The following is a 23,812-nucleotide window of genomic DNA, read 5'->3' on the forward strand; positions in this document are numbered from 1 at the left end:
TACCTATTTTATTTTGCCTTCTCCCTTATGCTATCCTTGAGTTACGTTCTTGTCACATGTCCTATCCGCATGTTACCTCAAGCAGCCCATATTGCCTCCACCACCCTCCTACAACTATTGTTTGGTTATCGAGTCTACCTTGCGAGTCGTAGTGCATGCTTAGTGCCGTTATATCTCGTTTCGCCACCGTTATCTTATCAGGTTATCTGTTGGGTTGTTGGGAGGTTATCACATGCCATATTCAGTTGTTGGAGATACTCATGCTTTACTTTATTGTTAATAACTAAAATTCTAAGAAGTGGCATATGTGAGCCCCTTTGCGAAAGCATCGGATCTTTGTCTCGCTAATGTCCCCTTGGACCCGAGTTCTTGTTATCTGCTCCGAGATTGAGCGCTCTACCCGTACGTGGGGACGATTATCGGGACCCCCCTCGCCCATTAACTTTTCTCAAGTCTGTTAAAAAGGGGGCCACAACCTTGGTTTTATTTGGCGCATGCATGATTATATATTGTTGCCTTCGGGTGTTTACATTCTGTTGCCTTCGGGTGGTTTATATTCTGTATTGTACCCCGCGGAACGTTTAGCGAATCGTGTGGTTTGCACGCCTAGCCGTTAACGCAAACCCTGAGTCCGCTTCAGAGTACGGCCGAACTTCGATACAGGTTAGCTTAGTCGGGTGGCCCCCTAGACTTTCTTGTTGAACTGGGAACAGTGTTGTTGTGAGACATCCGCCTGTTGTAAGCGGGTCGAGCATGCGTATGGTTACATTTGGCAACCCCTGTAGGGTGTACATCTTATCGATAAGCCGTGTCTACGGTTATGGACGACTTGAAATTGTTCAACTCGATCATAAAACTACTTACACCTTTATGTTGTTCTTAGCGGTAAAGTGGGCATTTTTTTTACAATCACTACCACTATATTATAACCAGTGGAACTGTGAAGGCCCGGAACAACAGCTCCATGGCATGGCCCATGCCCGTTAACGTGCACGGACACGAACCAGGCCCACGGCCCGCCGTAAATTGCCCTCCAAATCCATCGATTGCGCCCCACCGCCGGTTTTTTCCTTCTCCTCTCTCTCTGCTCCGGCCGCGATGCCACCGCCGGGCTCGAACCCGCTGGAGCCCGTCTTCCAGACCGTCGCCGCTTTCTCCCGCCGCCTCCTCATCGCCCCCGACGCCGCTCCCGACGACCACCGCCTCCGCCCCCTCCTCTCCCTCTCCCTCTCTCCCCCTCCGCCTCCGCCCCCGCCGTCGGAGGTTCTCAAGGCAAGTTCTCCTCTCCCCGTCTCTTCTACGTTTCCCCGAATGGAGAGGCCGGTCGTAAGGTGTTCGAGCGAATGCGCAGGAGAAGGATGCGAAGGTCGCGCCCCTGACGCACAAGGAGGAGGTCGGCCGCGCCACGTGGATGCTGCTCCACACCATCGCGGCGCAGGTGCTCCATCTTTACTGGCTCCGTGTCTTTTGTCTTGTTCACATAGCAACGGAGCATTATTTGTGAACTCGTGATTCTTGAATTTCCATGGATCCCTATGCATTTCCGTACATTAGTGGCTATGCTTGTGGATAAGGCAACGAGTTTTTCCAAGCACCGATGCTCTAAATCCATTTGCTGCCAGCTTATTGTGTTCTCTTTACTCGTGTTTTCAGTTTCCTGATGAACCAACCAGGCAACAGAAACGGGATGCGAAAGAGTTGGTAAGCAGGACACCACCTATTAGCTTTCTTTTGAGTTGGGGAACTTGTCCATGCTTATAGTATTTGATAAAATCTCCTGTAACGGATTTGTTCAAATCAATGCTTGTATTAGTCCCTCCGTCTCAGTTTACTAGTCTTCCCCGTAACCCTAGGTCGCCAATTTGATCTATATAATTTAAATTATATAATACAAAAATTATATCATTAGAAAATATAACATCTAAACTTTCTAATGATATACTAATTTTTATAACATATAACTAATACTAACGTGATCAAATTTGCGACGCGCACCTAATAAACTGTGAGAGAGGGAGTAGTCAGTATTCTTTAAGTGACTCAAATAAATACCTGTGCAATTAGTCTCGTTGTTATTATAGTCTATAGATGTCCTTTTTGTTAATTTCCCATAAGTTCCGAGCTTATAATTTTTTATTAAGTGTGCCTTGTGCTTGATTACCATGACTCTGTTAACTATCATGCTATATGAACATCGACTAAACAAAAATGAGCATCTACTAAACCTATCTATTGGGAATACTGGTACATGTTAGTTTGCCATACAAAAATGTATTCAACCGAATAAACATAAATATGCTTTTCTCTTCCTGCAGATCCCCTTTTGCTTGTTTTTTGTCCATGCAAAAATAACATTTCTGCCTGTTTGCATATTCAGATGGCTTTAATTTCCAGACTGTACCCTTGCAAAGAATGCGCTGATCACTTCAAGGAAGTTTTGAAGTAAGCAATGCCCTCTAGCGGTCTTGCATAAATTGTGTTGCCCATTTTAGCAATTTCATTCCTGAGATACGTTTGCATGTTGGAGGCTTAGTTCTTGTAAAAAAAAAAATGGTATTTGATGAAGTATTGCTGAATCTATCTTTTGACCTTTTGCTGCTTTATGACTTGCTACGAGAATATAACTTAAGGACTAGGAATACCTTTGCAATATGAAACTGTGCATATGAATGCTAGATTACGAAGTTTTGCATCCATGCATTTGTCTGTCACAATTTGCAACACATTAACTTGTAGGGTATTTGAGGGGCATTTATGATAAAAAAATAATAATATGTGCTCTAGGGTCTTGTTCGCAGAAAAATATGACAATTGGTCAGGGGCGTAGATAAGACAATTCGCATGATGATCCAATGGCTGTTTATCTGTTTTAAGCTCATTTTATGAACAGCCAATGTGTGAAGCGTATGAATTGTTCGTCACTTGGTTTCTTAAAATTTTGCATTAGAGTATAACATTTTGTCATCGCTGTGTAACATTTGTTCCAACCGTGGTTGTCCCATTATTGTTAATTTTATTACTCTTTTGTGTCGGTCAACATAATAACAAGGGGCTGTTCTCTCTCACAACAATATGAAACTGACTTATGTTTTTTTTTCCAGAGCAAATCCTGTTCAAGCAGGATCTCAGGCTGAATTCTCTCAGTGGATGTGCTATGTGCACAATGTGGTTAATCGAAGGTGAGTCAATACGAGCAACTTCAAATTGTTGATTCAGTGGCCCCTTAGAAACTATCTTAAATTAAGTATATTATAGTGTTAATGTTTTTCTATTGCCACTGGAAAGACAAGGTCTCAGACCAAAAAGAGGGTCAGTAGAGCAGTATATCAGTGTATTTTTATAGGAATGCAGTAATATCGTGTGCTGCTCCTTTTTTTTTACCATAAACGTATATGTTCTCATTCATAACATCATGGTTTTACAGAACAGTATGCCTTCGGCTGACGAGACCATTCTTATGAGCATTCTCATGTGAGCCTTTTGTGGTTGTCTTTTGCAGCCTTGGAAAAACAATATTTCCTTGCCAGAGAGTAAATGCACGGTGGGGCAAGCTGGATTGCCCCGAACGCTCTTGTGACCTAGAAGGCGCCAACGACATCATGCCGAACCGATGACATTGCCCAGAATCCCTTATAAAATATCTGCACCAGTAACAATTTAAAACCACAATTGAATGGGCAATACTAGGAGGATAAGGAAAAGATAATTCAGGACAATACCGATGTATTATTGTTTTACCTTCTCCATCCTGCCCCTGGGAAATGTAATACTAATATATGTCATCTGAACTTGCCCTTGATTTGTATAGTTTCACCGACTTATACATTGACGGATTTCATATGATCTATCTTGGTGAAGTTCTGCCAGTTATATGTGGATTTACTACTCTGAAACTTGAAGCCTGGTGCATCCAGCTCCTCCTATCTGACAAACATTACATGTTTCTGTTCAAGTTCAACCTGTATAACTGAAAATCCTGGAAATAGGACACGCTATGTTCAAAAATTTGTGGAAAAAGAGGCGGCAAATGTATGGATCCGCACTAGTATATTCATTCAAGGCCAGCAACACCTGCTAGAGCGAGGCAATCAATGAGAAATGCAGGTCTGACGGAGGAATGCATGGAGGCCACCTTCCTTGTTTTGCCCGGCCATTTTCCTGCACCCTTCTCCTCGGTGTTGACGAGACATAAATTCTGCCGTGTTATCACACCATTTGTTTAATCCCATACTGACATACACATGAAAGTTACATCATGGATTGCATGGACCCGTCTTTATCTACAGTATCTTACAGGAATGAGGCTGCCTGAAGAACCAGAACCAGAACGAAGGAAAGAAAACCAGAACGAACGCTGGTGCTGAAAAATCTGAACTTCTGAAGGGAGAGACGAAGATGAAGGGCCGCACCGTGCTGGTTTTGCTCGTTGTCGTGTTCGTCGGGTGGAACCTGTTGCTCGGAGCCTCGGTGAAGTCCTCAGGTACGCACGCAGGAAAGGTTGCTCTGCTTGTGTTTCTATCTCTTACCCATCTTCGTCTTCTAGTAGTATTGCTTTGTACCTTTGTTCAGGTGATTCCTGTTCTTTTTCGTTCTCTTGCGTTTGGTTCAAAGACGAAAGTGTATTGCTTTAGCAGCAGCTATCTGATGTCGGTTCTCGGTCCAATGATGGATCTTTGGAAAGATCGTGGATGAGACGATGTGGTGATACTGACGTGATAATGTGAAACTGATGATTTTTCATCTATTTATCTTGGGTTCTCTTCTCTGGAAGACTGGAACTGCACCAATTGAAGTATATGCTTGGTCTAAAGTAAAGCAAGGTTTCCGTAGTTGTCTGCATAGATCCAATTATGTGTGTGACTTTGTGTTGGGTTGGTTCTGGTTTCTTCAGTTCTCAGTACTCCGTCTATTTACTTTGTGTAGTATTTACTTTCAATAGGGAATGATAAGGCTATACTTCCATTACGGCCTATGGCTTGACATCTTTACTGCAACAAATGCAGACGCGGCCTATGGAACCGTTGAGCTAAACGGCAGGAGGCTAAAGGTGTGCACTCTCAGACAGAACCTGAAAAATACACTGCATTTCACATATCAGAATAAACATACAAGCCCCATACTTATGATGTATACTGTATACTGTAGCTTAAATCATATGGAAGAACACCTAAAGTTGTGTTCTGGATTTTTTTTTTCTAGGAAACTAGACATACCATTACAAGCAGAAGCCTTCAAGACGTAAGGACTGATGACTACCGACCTGTTGACCCAACTCCAAGCTCCAAGGCAAGTATCAGGCCAGGTCCAATTGAACATGGCGCTCCTGCTTTTCCTTATGTGCCAGGGTACCCGCCTCCTGCCCAGGGTCCTGCTTCTCCTGGCGCTTAGCTGCAAACCCAAATGCTCCTAATGCGATACGTGGAATTAGAGAACACAAAGTCTTCTGTGATGTTCTATTATTCAGGTTCTGCAGTGTGTCAATCATATGTTTGATTACCCTCAGTGCTTGAATGGTGCTGTGTGTTCTTTGATGTGTGCTGTGTGTTCTTTGATGTGTGTCTGTGTGTGTGGAATCGTAGTGTTTGTTCTCTTTTTTTCGGTGGTCATTTAGGCAACTTCTTAAATAGTGAGTGCATGCTTCTAGTTTGGATTGGTAATAGAATTTCTCTGTGCCACCTAGGTAAGCTGCATAGTTGTTGTCATGTGTAAGCAATATTTCGATGTGTTTGGCTCTGTATATCTTTGATGTCTCGACTAGTTCTTGACATAACTTATTACAGAGGCAGATTGTAATTGGTACCATCTTAATATCAATCAATTACCCTTTATCGGAAGTGATATTGTTATGTTATTGCATAAATACTGCTGCAGTTACAACTAATTACAGAATTCTTGTGTGGCCTTAGTGCCTGATTGAAGCAGTTATCCAGTTTACAAGAATCCATTGGTATTGGAATGTCAGTTTCCAATTGCATGTGTAACTCACTAACGTAAGGCTTTTTAGAAAGCAATGTTTGGCACACGAGTTTTTTCCCGGATTCCAATTGAGCTATTTACTGATTTCATCCACTTGTTCCATCACTCACCTGTAATAAAGATGGTGAAATTGACAACCTATACAAGTGATGGTATTCTAAATCTGGTCTTTAAGTAATAAAAATTGATGCTTAAGCTCTAAGTATTTCTATATGGGTATTATTATGTAGAATCTTGGAATAAGGTTTTCTAGGTAAGGTTAGGAGCTCTTCAGTTGTGGTCGGTGTAATGAGAAGGACGTCTAGTTAGTCATACAAGTCATTTCTAGAGACACTTCTCAAATACCATTTTTGGTCGAGTCTACAAACATGCGCTGATTACATTTTGCACAATCACCTACCACTAATTGGCATGCCCTCGTATGTATTATATGACATCCTGTTGAGCACATGTTGATTATTTTATTCCTGATTTGCCTTAGAAACTACGAATGCCGAGTTAGTCAGCAAAAAAAAAAAAGCATACTACAACTTATCTCTATTGTCTTGGCAACTTCCTGGGCGCATGTGTTGAATGTATAGCGTATTTGACTAGGTGATAGTAAAGTACCATGAAGCTGCGGTATAGTTGACGTGGGTATGCAACTGCAAACAAATAAACTACAGAACTTAGTTTGTCAAATCAATTTCACATCTGGCTAAACAGTTTCAAAACCAAATATCACTTAGCCGAGAGCACAGCTAGCTTCTTTTTTAGTAAAATATAATTTATTGTATGATACTTGATATGTTGCTGATGCTGAAATGTAGTGTTAGCTTACCTATGTTTGATGTAATCCTCAACTTTGTAGAGCTGGTTGTTGGGATTTCCAGGATTGCTTCCAACTTAAGTTCAGACGAGCAGAACAAACTAATGGTAGACTGATGATTCCCTTCATACCAGTCTCTTCCTTTCAACCTTTAGTCACTTGTCCTACTGACACATAGAGACATCACAGAATATCATATGATCTCTTATATGATACATGTCACTGTTTTGTCTCTGGAAACTGATATTTGTGAAAAGTAAATTTGACGACATACTTCTTGAAACGAACTTGGTCGCCAAAGGCATGTTCTGTTAGACTAAGAACGCGGTACTCCGAATCGAAAGTATGTAGAACTAAACATGCACATTACCTACCAGGTCACATCCCGGTCTTCATTGTATAAAAAATACAGTGTTGATTCATACGCAGAGAAAAGAATCAAAATATCATCAGCAACTTGGATAAGCTAGAGTGACATGAGACCTAATTACCAAGCATCACTGACAACAACCTTGATTACCATCATGAGTCGTCATGACATGCATGTTCCTTCTGTTTCAAGGTAGAACCCCATCAACATTCTAGTGTCTGCATACCCAATGCATCCACCACTAAGGATCTTTTTACGAGAAATCAGTCTTGCATGCATGATGCATCCTGTTTTTTGTGTACTAGGCAGTGAGATTCAGTTACCTCTCCACTGACAGCCTTCATCTCATACTGCTCTGGGGCTGAGTGTCAAAATTATGATCATTAGGTGGCACTTACTTTCAGTGATGGACCTATTACTACTAACAGCCTAGCTAACAAGCATCGTTAGTGGACAATCATTGTGGTTGAGTACCGGTGTTAAGACTCAGCAATCACAGTATCGCTCCTGGCTGACACCTTAGCTGCTAATGGCGACGCATTGTTAAACTTGGAGAGAAAAACTGATGGTGTTGTTTCTTTCAACAGTATTCTACAGTAGCAGGGGTTGTTCAGAAGCTGTTGGGTTTGCACTTTGCACTTTGCAATGACATTTTTCCAAACCGTAGCTTCAGCATGGTACGATTCTTTTTGTAAGTCAGAAACGGACATTTCAGTATAGCGTACATCTTAAGTTCATGTGGGAAATAGTCACCAATTCATGCCCAGTCATCTGACATAACATTTTCTGAATCATCTTTCTAAATAAGTGACATTGTGCTGCAGCTGAAGTCAAATCAGCTTTCATTTTCTAAGCCGTTATGTTTTTATTTCTTATTTTCGTATTATATCTTATATGCCCATCCATATCCTTGCTGGTTGAGAATTCCAATGTCGGTAAGAAATTCTTGTTGCATATGATGTATATGCTACGCTGAAACTAATACAACCAAATATATTTTGATAAGCTTGTGACTGATGACTATGGTGCTAATTTTCTTTCTTGGTCCAACAATAAGCATCTGTACCTCAGAAACCTCAAGGCTCTTGCGTTTTCTTGAAAAAAACGCACACTGTCAGGTGGAATTTCAATGCAGGTAAGAATTGCATTATTCCATTCGTTCATGAGAGCTTTAAAAGTGGAAAGTGGAGTACGCTTTGACAAATTCTGAAGTTTCAAACGATAATAGATTCTGAAACAAGTCAATACACTACTTTTCTTCAGCTGTATCTGAAGCAATTGCTTCTTAGCATTCTTCGGGTGTTTAATTCCCCCATACAAGCAAGTTATCTTGAAGACTAGATAACTGAGACTTCCTTGCCATGAACTGAATCAGTTCAGCAGAATAAACTGCAGCACTGAATTCCAAGCCTGTGAAACCTCACTCCGATGGAATACGACAACTTCAAGCAAAGTGCTGGGTATTATACAGAACAAGAATGATGACTTGCTAATTGTTACAAGTTACAGATAAAGACAATCGGCTCAATTCAAAACAATCTTGGGACCATTTAAATTCTGCAAGGAAGCGTAAGCGAATTAAGCAGCCAAGTTCTCGGTACAGGCTTAGCTGTTGCGTTGCACGCCGTGATGCTCCTTATCTGAAAGTCTGGATCGAGCAATCGTCCTAGCCACGCTGCGTTGATGCAAAGGCATAGGTATCATAGACAATTATGCCAGCCATGCGCAGGTTTAGCAAGTTGAGCTGTTATTCTTTTGGCAGTAGTCAGTGTTAAGTCATGTGCTCTTGAGAGATACTCATGCCTTCTTTACTTTTCCTGGATGCTTCCTCTGCTTTGCTAGTGTAAGCTTGTGAGCTATAGTTTGTGGCAGTACATCAGGCTTAAATGTTCCTTCTCAATTTCTCTTTAAGGGAACTTATACAGTGCAAATTGTACCATTTTTGTTGTACTCGGTAAGCAGCAACTGGCCAGTACATCAAACGTAACTTACTGGCTACTATTACCTGCTAGGACTACGTACTACATCAGACGAGCAAAGGCCAAACGCTAATTAATGCCGTAATGCATGGTCCTGGAGCTACATTTGGCTTATTTGGCAGGCACTCACTGTTTTTCTATGCTGAACCTGTTGCATAGCTAACAGCCAGTGAACAGTAACACTGCTGTGATTTCACAGCAGAAGTCTAGCCCCCTCTCCACCAATCAATCAGTAGTCACTGCATCAAGAAACTGCAATCTTCTATTGAGACCTTCTCCACGAGCTAGCCAGTACAAAAGGTCCAGCTCTACTAAGATTCGGCCACTTTATCTATACCCTCTGTCAGATACTGGTGACCTTTGTACACACATGTGCACATGCTTCAGCACATGGCCAATTGCGAATGTGATATGTATTAACAGGATAATAAGTTATTAATCAATCGAGCAATACTGATCGAGGAGAGAACATATGTCTTTGCCAAAGTCGATACACTGTTCCAATCTGTAAAATAAAGAAGACACGTTGTGACCCCATGAGGCCATGACTGATTAAAAAGCGCATGTATAGAAAAAATGGAGTAGATCCTCCTTAGAAGCAAAGGAGGGAGAGGACAAGGAAAGGTATTGCAGAACAGAGGGAGGGAACTGTTGTAGCGTGGGGGCCTAACGAAGCTTAATTTGCAAATAATAGCCCCTTTTAAGGGCCCTCAAGCTGCTGCCTGCTGGGTTTTGGAGCCTATTTTGTTTAGGATCGGCTGAAGAGCTGGTCTCAGAGGAGGCAGGAAGGCCGGCCGGATTTCTTCAGCAAATCAAGCTTCTCGTCTCTGTGTGGCTGCCGCATTGCGTTTCCGACCCAGGTACTACTGAAACCTCCGCGGCTAATCAAAATTCAGAGCTTGGTTTTTTGCTTTACTGTAATTTAAGTACTCTGTAGTTTTGATTTATCTCGTTTTCGATCGGTTTTGTTTGGAATCTTGAGATTCTCTATCTCCCTCTTTATCTCTTATATTGCATGCCGTCCGCCGTTGCTGCATCGATCTGTTGTTCGTTTCCTTATCTATGATCAAACCATCTCCGTAGCTTCTGAGCTGAAACCATGCATTGCATTTCATTTGGTCAACTGTGTGTTTAGGTTAATGTTCAGTCTACAGAACTTATTGGTCATTATTAACAGCAAGATCATTTGGAAAAGTGAAAGGTGATAAAGGCTAGCTTTCGGCAAACATAACACACTTTTAACAAAGTTGCTACCTCCAAAGTCAGAGGTGTGTAGTGATGCATACGTAGTCTACTAGTGGTAATTGTTGAACTGTTAACTTTGGACCTAATAGCTAGAAGAACGATGTCGGCGTCTTAGCAGCTTAATGATGTCACATACGCAAATGAAATCGGGGTGCGAAAGTAGCAGCTAGCTACAAAAAGGCTAAAGCAAATACTGCAGGAATCTTCCGAATCCAATTGTTCCCCCATCCTTGTCAGCGGCAACGTGTTACGGAGTAGTTCATGTCGTCATCATTTTTTTTTGAAATGGGGGTAAACCCCGGCTTCTGCATCATGACGATGCACACGATCTTTTATTAATAAAAAGATCCAAAAAGTATAGTTTACAACTCACGCATCACCGAGGATTGATACAAAAATCAACCATCGAAAAGTAACCATACTATGACTACACATTAACATAGCCTTCTAGTATGCCGCCAACCGTGCTCAGCACAAGATATCCCGAGCAACCATCGTGAGCCGTGTGCAACCAGTAACCATAGCATCCCGCTGCCCCTCCGGTGAGAGTAGAGCCCAAAGTTGGACCCAATGGGACACCATATGGATAACCTGCAAAAAATTAAAAGAAGATTTTTTATTAAAGATTATATCATTTCTAATCCTCCAAATAGACCAATATAAAGCAGAAACCCCTATCCGGATAAACGCCTTAGATTGTCTATCTACTCCATTTAACCAATTACCAAACATATTGGTAATATTAGTCGGAGGTGGAAGATCGAAAGTGAAATTAATCCTTCTAGTATGTCGTCATCTTGGGCCTGGCCCTGTAAAAATCGCCATCCACAATAGATCTTGATTTATCTTTCCGGTCCATCCATTTTTTAAAACATGACCTTTTTTAAAAAAACACTCCGTAGCAAAAGAATTACCATTTTTATTAATAGAGAAGAAGTTTTTAGAATATTATGCCTATGGCATCGCACTCCTTCCAAATTTTGATGGAGAACCTACTCTCCTGATATTACATTACTAAAAAAAACGCACCGGATAAACTCCAAGCCCTCACCTCATTTTTGATCTTCTTGATTGGCCGTGGGCAAGAAGTGGTATCGGAAGATGCTAGCATTGTGCTTCTTCCAAATTTCCAAAAAAACAAGCATGATCATGGAAGCAAAATTAAGCTTTCCTTCCGTTTCCTTTTTCGAGAGCAATCTTCGTCCGTCCACCAATCGACAACGGAAGCTTGAATAACGGCTTGCGCAATATACGCCACATCGTCCTCACAAGCTATACCGAGGATTCCATTTCCATTCTAGGAGCCCCATTTCTCCTTCGAACAAAAGCTCCTGTTGGAAGTACTACGAGCACACGTCGGGTCATTCAGAAACCTTATCCTTCCCATCAGTATAGTAGACTACGGCCCAAACTGCGTTTGTATACTGTATGCGTAATGCATCTGCGTTGTATACATTTTCTGTATATTGGCTTTTCTTGATTTGATTCTGATCACGTGAACGAGATGTAATAACTTGGAGCATTACCATTCGAAAAAATCGCACGATTCACATGTGCGTGCTGGGACAGAGCCATGCGCCGTCGACAAGCACAATCATGGGCACATGATGCTTCCCCTGTCTCGCACAAGTTCAGTCAAACTGAACTTCCAATCGGGACGTACAGTGCTGCTCGGTGAAATGACCATCCTGATCATGTGATCATTGGGGGCGGATTTCTTATTCCTGTCCGAGATCTAGGAGAATGCGTGATGCTCATGCCGTTACTATCAATCCATGCATGCGAGGCTTGGCTGGATTGTTTTGCTTCTCTGAATTAAAAACAGTCACGGCTGTTTGTTTCTGCAGGCCATCATTGTTCTTGTATCAAGATCCACATGGTTGTGCATTCGCGTAAAAGAAACTGGTACAGTACTTCCACGTAGTTTATCATCACCCACTAGTTCTCGATCCAATTAGTTATGACTTTTCTGATACGATATATTTGATAGGTTCTAATACATTTTTTCAAGGTTGTTATGGTAGGAGCCCGCAAAATTAATCGTACGAAAGACAAGCGATCACAATATGACATTGGGTGATTTGAAACTTTTTATGTAGTTCGGTGATCAACGCCTATATCCGTAGGCATGTTTAACATGCGCTCCTCCTAGGTATTGTTATAGTACCATCAACGACAAGCATGCCACCATAATACAGACACTTCAGATCTATAACGGCACGCTGGTTCGCACCATACCATCCCGAAAACTCGATTTTGTGTCTAGTCTATTTTTGGCTACTCTCGGTGCCTTTATACATTAGGGACATGTTACAAGCGTTCGACTTCAACACATAACGTTTTGTTGACTGACGGCACGCCCGAGCAGTCCAAGGATCAGGCTACGCGAGCTTTAGATGCACACGACAATCTAATCCTAGCCAAACCTCTCGCCCCCCTCTCGCTCCCCCGATGGCGACGAGGTGTCCCCGCCCTGGCCAGCCGCCGCCAACCCCTCATGTCCTCGCCCCCTTCGCCAGTGCTGGCAGAGTTATTCGGGGAAGCTCAGGTGACGTTGGCGACGGCCTGCCTTTTCCCGCGTCACGAAGGTCCGGTCTGGGCACCCCTTCCTTGGTGGTGGTGCTCCTCGGGAGGCCCTGGTTCGGCGCGACCGGCATGGCTTTTCCGCGGTAGCGATCGTCGGCTCGGCCGGGTGGTCTGGGCATCCCGGGAGCCAGATGGGCAGTTGTTGCCCCATCATTTTCCTTTGTTTCGAATCGATGTGTGGTTGCTATATTCATATAGCAAGACGAAAACCTATTTCGAGAAACCTTCCGTTAATTACAAGTCTAAATTTAGTGCTGCGTGAACACATATATATCTCAACAATTATTTGTGTTCCGAGCGACGCTTTGTTTTTGCAAGATCAACTCAGCATGCAGATACGGAAATGGTACAAGTGGTTAAGAGGGATGTACGTGCAAGGACCGGCACGCCTAACGGCACAAAGGCAGCGACAGAGAGGCAGCATGGCAGAGCCGGGTATGTAAAACGGGGAGGACGCTTCCGGCGGCAGTTGGAATGGAGTGGAGGCCGGTGGTCCAGAGATACTCCCAAAACCAGTGAGAAGTGAACGACCATGCCGTCGCTCCGTTTCCCATGTCATCTTCCATTTGCTTCTTCTTCCCTGGAGCTGGAGCTGGACGGTACGCGCGCGGCGGAGGCATGTGCGCCGGCCGGTACGGTTCAGCTGGTCCACTGTGTATCGCGTCGTACTTCACTGTAGGGCTGGCTGGGATAACAGAAGAGAGCAGTACAACGCTCCCGCAGTCATACGCTAGTGCTATCCTCCCATGCATGCATCCTCTCCGATCGCGGCGCAGGCCAAAACGCCGCAGCGCCCGGCCGTTGCGCTCCGTTCATGGCGCGCGGTAGAGCAGTGTACGCTCATTGATGAATTTCGTTGGGCTGCGCAGCTGTTTTCCCCTTTGAGCTGACATGTCACTCGCGAGTGTGACAACTGATCTTTATTATTACTAGTTGGGTGTGGTGGCTATTGCTAGCTTGAAATAGCTGCTTCTGGTCTGGTCCATATGCGTCCATCCACTCCCTGATCCGTGGAGGAGGTCCCTACCGGCGGTAAGCGGCAATGGCAGGCAGCAATTCATCTCCTTCCCTCCCTCGAAAGAAGAGGATTCATTTCTCGGTGCCGCCTTTACAGAGGAGGCGGCCGCCTCCTTTTTGTTCGGCCAGCACAGAGTAGGGCAACCACGGGGGTCCAGAGGAAGAATGGACGAGGAGGCGAGGAGGACATACCATTGGCGGTTGCGATAAGACCACGGCTACCCGCGCTAGCTTTGCGCAAAGTGCGCGCGTGACAACCCCGGCCGGCCGGGATGAGGTTTTGGCTGGATCGCTCCGCTTTACAGCCTCGCTCGACACGGTTCCATCGGTCTATCCTATCCAATGCTCTCTTGTGCGCTCTAGGCTGTGGGGAATCCATGACGTTTTGCCGTTGGTACTACAGCGCTGTATTACAGCTCCACTTCCGCCAAAGGCGTGCGCACTTGTACAAGTACAAGTACTGTCTAACTGTTTACCTCTCAGCCGTCGTCGCTCTCGTAACTAACCTATACACGTACCGAGTGTAGCTAAGCATGGTTGACCAAACTAGCACGCCTCTGACCTGCCAGTCCAACTGAACTCCAACTGCCACCCCCTCTCTGCTTGCTTGGCATCTCCAACCGGCTGACCCAAACAGACGCGCTGGGCCGTCCGTTTTAGTCCGTTTGGGTGGTCTACCGGACACGCGGACAGCGGCCCGCGTCCGCGTGTCCGTTTGGGTCGCGCGCTGCGCCCAACGCGCGGACGCAGCGCATAATCAGAGAAACACGAAAACAAAAGGAAAATGGCAAATTTATACGATATTTGATTAAACATATGCCCTATTTTGGGCAAATTTGTACATAGCCTTATTTTGGGCAAATAACTAACAAAAGAAGCCCCTATATGGGCTTTAAAATTTAAACTAAAAACCCTCTATTAGGGTTGGGTCGGCGGCGCGGTGGCCGCCGGTGCGCCGCCTAGCCCCTGTGGGCGTCGTCGTCGTCGTGGACGACGTCCCTGGGCGGCGAGGCACTGTTGTGGCTCGACCGCGCCGGGGACTCCGGCCACGGAGACCACAGGGCCTCCTCCCAGGCTGAGTGGGGGTCCGGAGCGACCCGAGGATGCGGCGGCGCACGGAGCGGCGCCTCCTCCCCGAGGCACCGCCGCCTCTCCCGCGCGCGGCGCCGGCGCCCGGCGCTCCTCCGCGCGGCGCTGCCTCCGCCGCTCCTCGCGGCGCTCCTCGTCGGCGCGGCGCCCGGCCTCCTCCCGCCGCGCCGCTTCCTCCTCCTCCCGTCGCGCCCGGCGGGCCCGGGCGTAGAGCTCCCAAAGCTCGGCTTCCTCCTCCGCCGCCCGCGCCGCTTCCTCCATCTCGGAGGTTCGAATGGCCGCATGGAGGTGCGGCCATTTCACGTCCTCCTCCGCCGCCGAGATGAGCAGCGCGGCGCGGAGGTCCGGGTCCTCCTCCGAGGACTCGGGCTTGGGCTCGAGCAGCAGCGGCGGCGGTTGCGGCAATGCCGCGCCGCCGCGGGCGGCCTCTCCGATGTGGAGGCCGCCTCGGTTTCCGCAGTATGGCCGCAGCGCCGGCGGACGACGGCGGCTGCTGCTCGCCTCGTCGTCGTTGGCTCCGGGAGCGAAAACTCGCTTCGGGGCCATGGCGGCGGTTTCGCTTCGGGAGTGGAGTGGGGACTGGAGTGGAGGGCCAGATCCCCTCCAGTCCCCATTTAATACTCTCCCGGGTCACCGACAGGTGGGCCCAAAGGAGACGAGGCGACGGACGTCCGGACGCGAGCGGACGACGCGTGCCATCCGCGGCCACGCAAACCTAGCCCAGATTTGAGCCGGGTTTGCGTCGTTCCGGACGCCGCGGCCGTCCGCTTTTGCGGTGCGTCCCCGCGTTGAGCCGGGATTTTGTCCGGCTCGACCCATCCGGACGCGCGGGCGCAGGATGGGTCGCCCCGTTGGAGATGCCCTAAGCCCACACGGGTGGTCCGGTCTGAACCCAACCACTTCCCTTTCCCGCTCTGGCTAAGTGACAAGCAATTGGAGGTCTAATTAATTTCGACCATCCATCGAACAAACACTCGTTTAGGAGTCTAGCAACATCGGATCAGCAACGTAAGACCCCGTTCGACGTGACACTGACACATCGCATACTATCTGCGCTGCGAGCGTAGGTGGATTAGTAGGTGCCAACTACTAATGAGACGCACGTATTACTGTACTCCCAGCTTAAACCTTTCCGGTGACCGTGCATGGGATTGTTTATGGATGCGTCCCCGTGCACACCACCTTGACTATCAATTATCATACGGCACCGGCGGATGAACAAAACTAAGCTCATAAGCTAGGTGCCGACTTTAGTTGTTCATTCAGGCAACCACACGTAAGTATAGATTAGTAGCTGTGTGTACAGATCAATTAAAGATCGTTATCGCCACGGATAGCTTAGCGTACGGCGCACAATACTCCTTTTTTTTTGGTCAAATACAAAACGTGTCATTTTTTCTCGTTTTGACTTTACATACCACAGTCCACAATACATATGCTGTACAAATAGGGAAAAAAAGCAGTCATGATCAGGAGTGCGGCCTTTTGAGCTAGGGCCATTGGTCGCCCTTTTATTTTATTTTTTGAAAAAAAATAATTCAAAAAATAAAAATCGATTACAAAGTCTCAAATAGTTCTGATTTTTTTTTGTATGTACTCAAACATGTGTTCTATAGTTGTGCAAATAACCAATGCAAAATGCTTTGTGCTTTATGCAAAAAAAAAAAAACAAGCCCGTGTATTATCTAAGGAAAGTCAAGAGTGCACATTTTCAAAGTTTTAAAATGACTTACATTTTGTCATTTTTTTGTGAAGACCAAAATACAGTATAATCTTTGCTCCAAAAAAATACAGTATAATCCAGGTTGATATTTAGCATGGTTTTCTGTAAAGGTGGCACGAGGAACACGCTCGAGCTTTTCTTAATTAGTACCACCTCTGATCACATTTAATCGATGCGGGGCTGCTAGTGAGTACTGCTACCTCTATCACAAACATATGTCGATTAAATATGATTAGAGGGAGTACAAGTACAACCATCCTCCACTTAAGCCCTCATCGAGCAAAAGAGGGGGGTATGGCATTTGAAGACCATAGACTCGCCATCGCCTAGTGTCCTCGCCCAAGGAGAAATGTCATACTCATCAATGACGGGATGTCGACCTTGTGTCAAAACACAAACGCCCGTCCTTATAAACCGACGTCGTCACACACATATATAGCGGCTGGTCAAAACCATGGAAATCGGCAGACTGCAAACCACATGACCTCCTCTTTCACCAGCTCTCCATCGGAGTCGGAGCTAACTCCGTTGAAATTGGGACAGAATGGAAGCAAAACTAATTTTGACGCAAGGGGTTTGCCACCGTCTCTAAACCTACCGAAAGGAGAAATCTGTCCCTTCCCCGAGTCAGGAGTTGCATCTTTGAAGGGCCTCCAAAACCATAGCGGACCGAGGAGAGAGCACTCGACAAGAGGATGGACATGCAAGAGGGAGATGGAGATGAAGAAAAGGGTGCTAAGTAAGACAATCCCATTAGATTAATTGACGCTCTAAGGGACCACTTGAGCTCTAACTTCTTACTCGTGTTGAATTTCCGAAAACATTTTAGAGGAAATTGAAATTAAATGAATCCCGGTGAATCCGATTTGCTTTCCAGCAAAATGGAAAATAATCATTAAAATACTCGAATTCATGTGTTGTGCGCTACTGAAATGTATGCGATATTTTGAATGATGTCGGCGTCCTACTGAAGTCACTGAAATTAGTAAAACGTTGAAGTGATCTCCATATTTCTTACTCGGTCCTAGAAATTAGTAAAACGTTGAAGTGATCTCCATATTTCTTACTCGGTCCTGCCTGGTCATAGTGTCACCTGTACACGAACGCATCACGTGAGGAACGGGAGATCAAGGTAGTACAGATCCGAAGCTACTTACTATGCTGTACCGTAATTAACGAGAGGAAAAGTAGCACGTACTGGATACGTATCTGGAGTGAGTGTGTACAGGAGCTGGTTAAAGCAGTGTGAGATCAAGATATCTCAAATCGAAGTAACGATACGGCCTTAACGCGTTGTGATAAGGAAGGAAAATCAACACCTCTCTGCACTTGTGTGTACCGCCTTCTCCTGCGCGCGTACGTACGTACGGTTCGCCGTCTGCCCGGTTGCCACCACGTCTCCGTTGGACGGCGACGTGCCTGTCTCGGCGGGTAATACATACGTACGTACAGCGTGTCGGCGTCGTCGGCGTATGGTTGGTTGGACCGGCCGGCCGGCGGGTTGCTTGAGCAAGACTGCTGTATCTATCTACAAAGAAGGCCACCGAGGTCGATGCAGTATGACGATGCATTGCGCCGTGCATGTTTGGTGAGCTAGGAAAGGTGCTTAACTTAGCTCAATACTATCAATTGATAGTGGTGTTTCCTAAATGCATTTTGGCCATGGTGGCGTAGTTGTGTAGATGTACCCACTATCCAAAAAAATAAAACATTTTTTCAAAATGTCTAAAAATTACGAAAAGAAAACCTGTTTGTAAAACTAGACATTTATTTTTGCACGGAAAGATTCACATACAAAAGGTGTTTTTCGTGGCTTGTGTAAAAAAGGCAATTTCTGGTGCTCCAAAATAGCGAGTTCTTTTAAAATAATACGAATTATTTTATAAATTTTAGGAATGTCGCGCGTTTTGAAAAAAAATTCAGATATGTGACTCGGTCGGTTTTCAGTCGACCGATCGGTCTACCGAAAACCATTTAGGCTGTCGACATACATCTGTCAGAAATTGATCAGCTCCGGGCCGATCGGCCGGCAGCAGACCGACCGGCCAGCAGCAGGCCAATCGGCCAGCTAGCAGCCGACCACCTCGTCTACGCAGCTTGCAGCCCACCACTTCTAAGTACCAGCTGTTGTCCAGCTGATTAGCACACATACTCACACTAATTAAAATACGTAGCGTCCATTCACCGTACTAGCTGTTCACCGTACCAGCTGAGCTAGTTAGCTAGATGCAACCTATATTCACTGTACTAGCTAAGTTAGGGCATCTCCAACCCGTGGCGCAAACGTCCACTGAGCGACCATTTGCATCCGCCGGACCGAAAAATGCGTTGGATTCCTATTCCCGCGGGACGACGGAAAGTGACCGGGCTATCCGCGGCGACGGAAAACTGGCTCAAATATGCGTCTGGGATGCGTCGCGGATGCTGCGTGGACGCGCAAAGTGTCTGCTCGCGTCTTGCGGACGTTGGCGACCCTGGCTTGATGGGTATTCTCCGGCGAGCCAGCGACTGGCGCCGCTGCGTCGTTTCGGCAGTCTGCGCAACGTTAATGGCGATGCCTCGCCTACCGAGTGGCCGCCGCCCACCTCCGCCAACGCAGTAATGGCGACGCCACGCGTCCCGCGGCCATTGCCTGCCTCCGGCCTATGTAAGAGGGCGCGCGCTCTTCTTCCTCATCCACTCCTCCACACAAACCCTAGCCGCCACAAGCTCCACCGTAGCGCCGCCTAGCTCTTCGTGCGACGCAGCCAGGCCCACGAGGAAGTCCATGGCGGGTCCTGGTGGCCGGTGAGGCGGTCGAGGCCGCGGGCCTGGGGGCCCCCGGGGCCGCGGCAGGGGCCGCCGTGGTGGAGCAGCTACGGCCCCACGGTCGTCGTCGCCTGCGTCTTCCTCGTCTTCGCAGGAGGAGCGCTGCTTCGAGTTCCTCCTCCGCATCGACGACGATCCACTTTGCATCAAGCGGCTCCCGAACAAGTTCGTCGATGGCGTCGAGCCGGCCTAGTTGCAGCTACGGGAGGCCAGCTGCAACGTCTATCGGTGGCCTATCGAGGTCTTATTCGACGGGCAGGGCAAGATATACATGCACACGGGGTGGGACAAGTTCGCCCGCGGGGCGACGGAATTGGACGCTTGCGGATAATTTAAGCGTCTGAAATGCGTCGCCCCGTTAAAAATACCCTTACATAGAGGTAGCTAGGCTGGTTTCGTTGAAAAGAGGAGATAGAATGGGATGAGCGGCACTGTGGTACATGAGAGCTGGCTCAAATTGACTTCTACATGTGTCTATTTACGTGAAAGCTAATTAAGATGGAGAGGTGGCTGTCCATGCGCATGGCTTCAATCTTCTCCCAGCCTCGTTGGACCACCCTAGGCCGATCGGACGGCTAATGACCGACCGCAGCTGCTGGCCTGGGGCACCACCTATCGGTCGACAGAAGGCCGATCGGCCTGTGGATGACCGATCGGTCACAGAATCGAAAATGATTTAAATCGCGCGATATTCCTGAAAAATATAAAATATTTCGTATTATTTTTAAAAAAATCGCCTCCAAAATAGCTATTCACAATATATTTATTTTGTCCTTTCTACACATGCAACAGAAAAATGTCTTATTTCTCGTAAAGTTTATGTGCGAACATATAATGTTCGGATGTGAGCCGTGCATGAATTTTTTTCTTATTTTTTGATATCTTAAAATGCATTCAAAATAAAATTTTCATAATAGGCGCATCTAGATTCCAGACCTATGAGCTAAAATACCACGGCCGTATTCTCCTTGATAAAGAAAACCTAGAGAAATACAAGTGTACGCAACGCCAAATCAAGAGCATATAACTGAAGGTCTGCCAATTTCAGATGAGGTATAGAAAATAGTAAACACGTGATTGGCACTTGACATCATGTGCCGGTTCTGTTTAGCTACAAAGCAAGCGGCCATTGTGGTAGCACAATTCGTATTAACAAGGTCCCAAAACAGCCAAAGGAAATACAGATCCGTATGGTTGCACCAACCCATGTTTTGTACTGGATCCCTACCTCTTCGGTGGATGCATGCGCATTGGAGGATCTTTGTTGAGGATAGGATCGTCTGCGCAGATTTGCAATATTATTGTCTGTGTCACATAAATTCTTACATATATTCATAAACACGGATAATTGGTTGATCTACGGCTTACTTTTTTAAACGAAAATATCTACTTATTTGTTGATACTCATTTACCGCAGTACGAGGAATACCAAAAAAAGTCAAAAATATGTCCTTAAAAATTCTTAAATAGATCCTTGGACCACATAGCGAGTAGAGACGACTACAAATAGTAGAGCGAGGGGGCACCGCCGTCCCCTCTTCTCCATCAGTCGAGCTAGGCAAAACTTTCCAAAGTAAATCGGTGTGCTAAGACTTCCCAAAATACAAATGCACAGTAGAAACATTCATCGTCAATGATAAGAATGGTAGATTGGAAGATCAAGACTTCAAACAACACGAGCGAACACAATAACGAAACGGATCCCAGGAGATTCGCTGGACACACAACTCTATGCACCCTCCGTCAGCGCTAGGGCCACCATTAGGTCAATGACATGGTGGGGGACTGTATTCTGACTTATGGGTGTCGCCGCCGCCTCACCACTTCGAATACGACGCTGAACAAAGTAAAACAAGAAAACGAAACCCTCCCATCGTCGTGAGGCCGGGGTCCGACACATCTCCAAAACCCGAGAGGCCATCAGAGGCGAGGCGCACCGACAACAGCGCCAACAGAGGGGACAAAACCTTAGCCGCATGAGATCGATTTTTCTCCTTTGTCTCTCCTCTTGCAACGCTTCGTATTGAGTCTAGGTGATCTATGGCGAATTTTTGACAAAAGAGACCACTTAGCCCAGTGAATTGTCAAAAAGGACCACCTCTGAAAATTATTGTCAAAAAGGACCACCTGCGTCGTGGCGGCACGCGTGCCAGGTGACACGTATCGCCTGCCACCACAGCCAACGGCGGCATGTTCACAGTATCCTGATCCATGAATAGTAGTCCGTTTTGAATTTTTTAAAACATCTAAAAAAATCGAAAAAATACCTACATGTAGCTAACTCTATGCACTACAATCGTGCAAAAAATCACTATAAAATACGTTGTATTTTGGGCTCAGTAAAAAAGACAAATTCAACAAACTTTGTAGCTAACGTGTACTGTTCATCGATCAGTACACTGTTCGTTGATCACCGTGGACATGCCGCCAGGGGCAACAGCGGCAGACCCTGCCGCCTCCGGCTGTGGCGGCAGGCGACACGTGTCGCCTGGCACGCGTGCCGCCACGACGTAGGTGGTCCTTTTTGACAATAATTTTCGGAGGTGGTTTTTTTTGACAATTCACTGGTCTAAGTGGTCACTTTTGTCAAAACATCATCTACGGCTTGTAGGCAGTTTTTTTTACATGACCTCCTTGGATGTTGATGCTTTTTAGCACAATTTTTAATTTCTCTTGGAAAGGGCTATAAAATTATTATTACACCTTTTTTTCCGAGGAAACTTATTGTTACTTGCTATTGAAGCCAACATGTTTTCACTAGGCCACGTAGTGGCGCTTCCTGGTCCTGACGGAAAACAACACACTCACGGAAAGCGTTGGGAAGGTTAGATGCTAAGCAACCGTGCAATTAGGAAAAGCAAAGTCGAATCCAGCGTCGATGTGAGAAGGACTCGTTAGCGCGACTGCTATATTTAGCATGAGATGATGCGTATATAACAGAGTGATTGGAGCAACTTAGCTGCCGCTGATGCGAAGTGTAGCTCTTCCTTGGTGCTGTTTAAATAGGTACTGTTTACCTAAAACCGAAGAAAGGTGGGAAAATGACAGTGATTATTATATCAGGTGGATTTGTAGAGGTAAGTGTGTGCAGTGTAGTAGTAGTTCCATTCATAATTTTCATATACAGTTAGGAGTACGTCTATAACTTCAATAAATTAAAAAGAATAAGTAATTGATGGTTCAGACATAGGATGTGGTATCACGTAAGTTATTACCCCCGTTTTGAAATATAAGTCTTTTTGAATAGCCCAAGGATTATATTTTGGAACGGAGGTAGTATCATGTAATTGAAAAAATGCTACTCCCTTCGACCATAAATACTTGTCGTAGGTTTAATGTTAGATAGATTTTAGCTAAAATGTTGCCTAAATCTAGGACAAATATTTAGATCCGGTAGGAGTATTTTTTTTCATCTGAAACATCAACTTACACGTGTCTAATTTTTTTTATTTTAAAAAGCAAACTGAAATCTAATTGATAAACGGGCGAACACTCAGTGTTTTCCATTCCTTTTCTTGCTATATGCAATACAATTTTCTTCAGTATATGTATCTATACCCAAAATAATCCTGCACCATGATAATACACTTTGCTGTTTCGATGCCATAAAGAAACCAACCAACTCCCCACTAGTGTAATATTCTTTCTGGGGAGATCTTCCTCATGGGTCACATAAGCAATCATATTGCAAAAGACTATGCATTTCAATAATATCCATCGCCCATATTTAAGGGATGTCCATTGGTGCACCCATTTATTAATTTTCATCTGCAGATTCAGCACAAAAAGTCCACCAAGAAAACTTATATGGCACTTTTCGTTTAGCAAAAGAACACTCTCCCATGTTAACTTGCCTTTCCATGTGACATCCATCACTTTTAACATTTACAAAAAGAGAAGAAATAATGCTTTGCACTAACATGACTATGGGTCGGCCATCAGTCTTAAATGCTTCTAGCCAACCCTTGTTTAGGACGTCACCCCTTTCGGGAAAATCGTCCAGATTATCTACCAACCCTTTCTAAGGAGCTGTTTGGGTGGGTCACCCATGCCTTATTATTTTCAAGGAATTAGTAGAGTTTGTAGTTGTGATTAGTGGCTAGAATAATATATAAACGCTCAATTATTGTTACGTTTAATTGAAGAAACCTTGATGCTAAATCTTTTCTCAGGAATTGAGATCGCAAGTGGCCATCATACAGGTTCCCCAC

General features: G+C 45.4%; 2 protein-coding genes across 2 annotated transcripts; both read left to right on the forward strand.

Moving 5' to 3' along the window:
* Positions 1-1,098: 1,098 nt before the first annotated feature.
* On the forward strand, positions 1,099-3,893 carry LOC124696461 (FAD-linked sulfhydryl oxidase ERV1). Its single transcript, XM_047229190.1, has 6 exons — positions 1,099-1,272; positions 1,355-1,438; positions 1,654-1,701; positions 2,378-2,442; positions 3,102-3,179; positions 3,500-3,893. Exons 1-6 carry the CDS (start codon positions 1,099-1,101, stop codon positions 3,612-3,614), a joined length of 564 nt encoding a protein of 187 aa, XP_047085146.1. The 3' UTR covers positions 3,615-3,893.
* A 502-nt stretch (positions 3,894-4,395) lies between these two features.
* On the forward strand, positions 4,396-5,388 carry LOC124694931. Its single transcript, XM_047227851.1, has 3 exons — positions 4,396-4,480; positions 5,004-5,047; positions 5,200-5,388. The coding sequence occupies exons 1-3, from the start codon at positions 4,396-4,398 to the stop codon at positions 5,386-5,388; spliced, it is 318 nt and encodes a 105-aa protein (XP_047083807.1).
* The last annotated feature ends 18,424 nt before the right edge of the window (positions 5,389-23,812 follow it).

This window comes from Lolium rigidum, chromosome 3, assembly GCF_022539505.1.
Source record: "Lolium rigidum isolate FL_2022 chromosome 3, APGP_CSIRO_Lrig_0.1, whole genome shotgun sequence".
NCBI classification, from domain to species: domain Eukaryota; kingdom Viridiplantae; phylum Streptophyta; class Magnoliopsida; order Poales; family Poaceae; genus Lolium; species Lolium rigidum.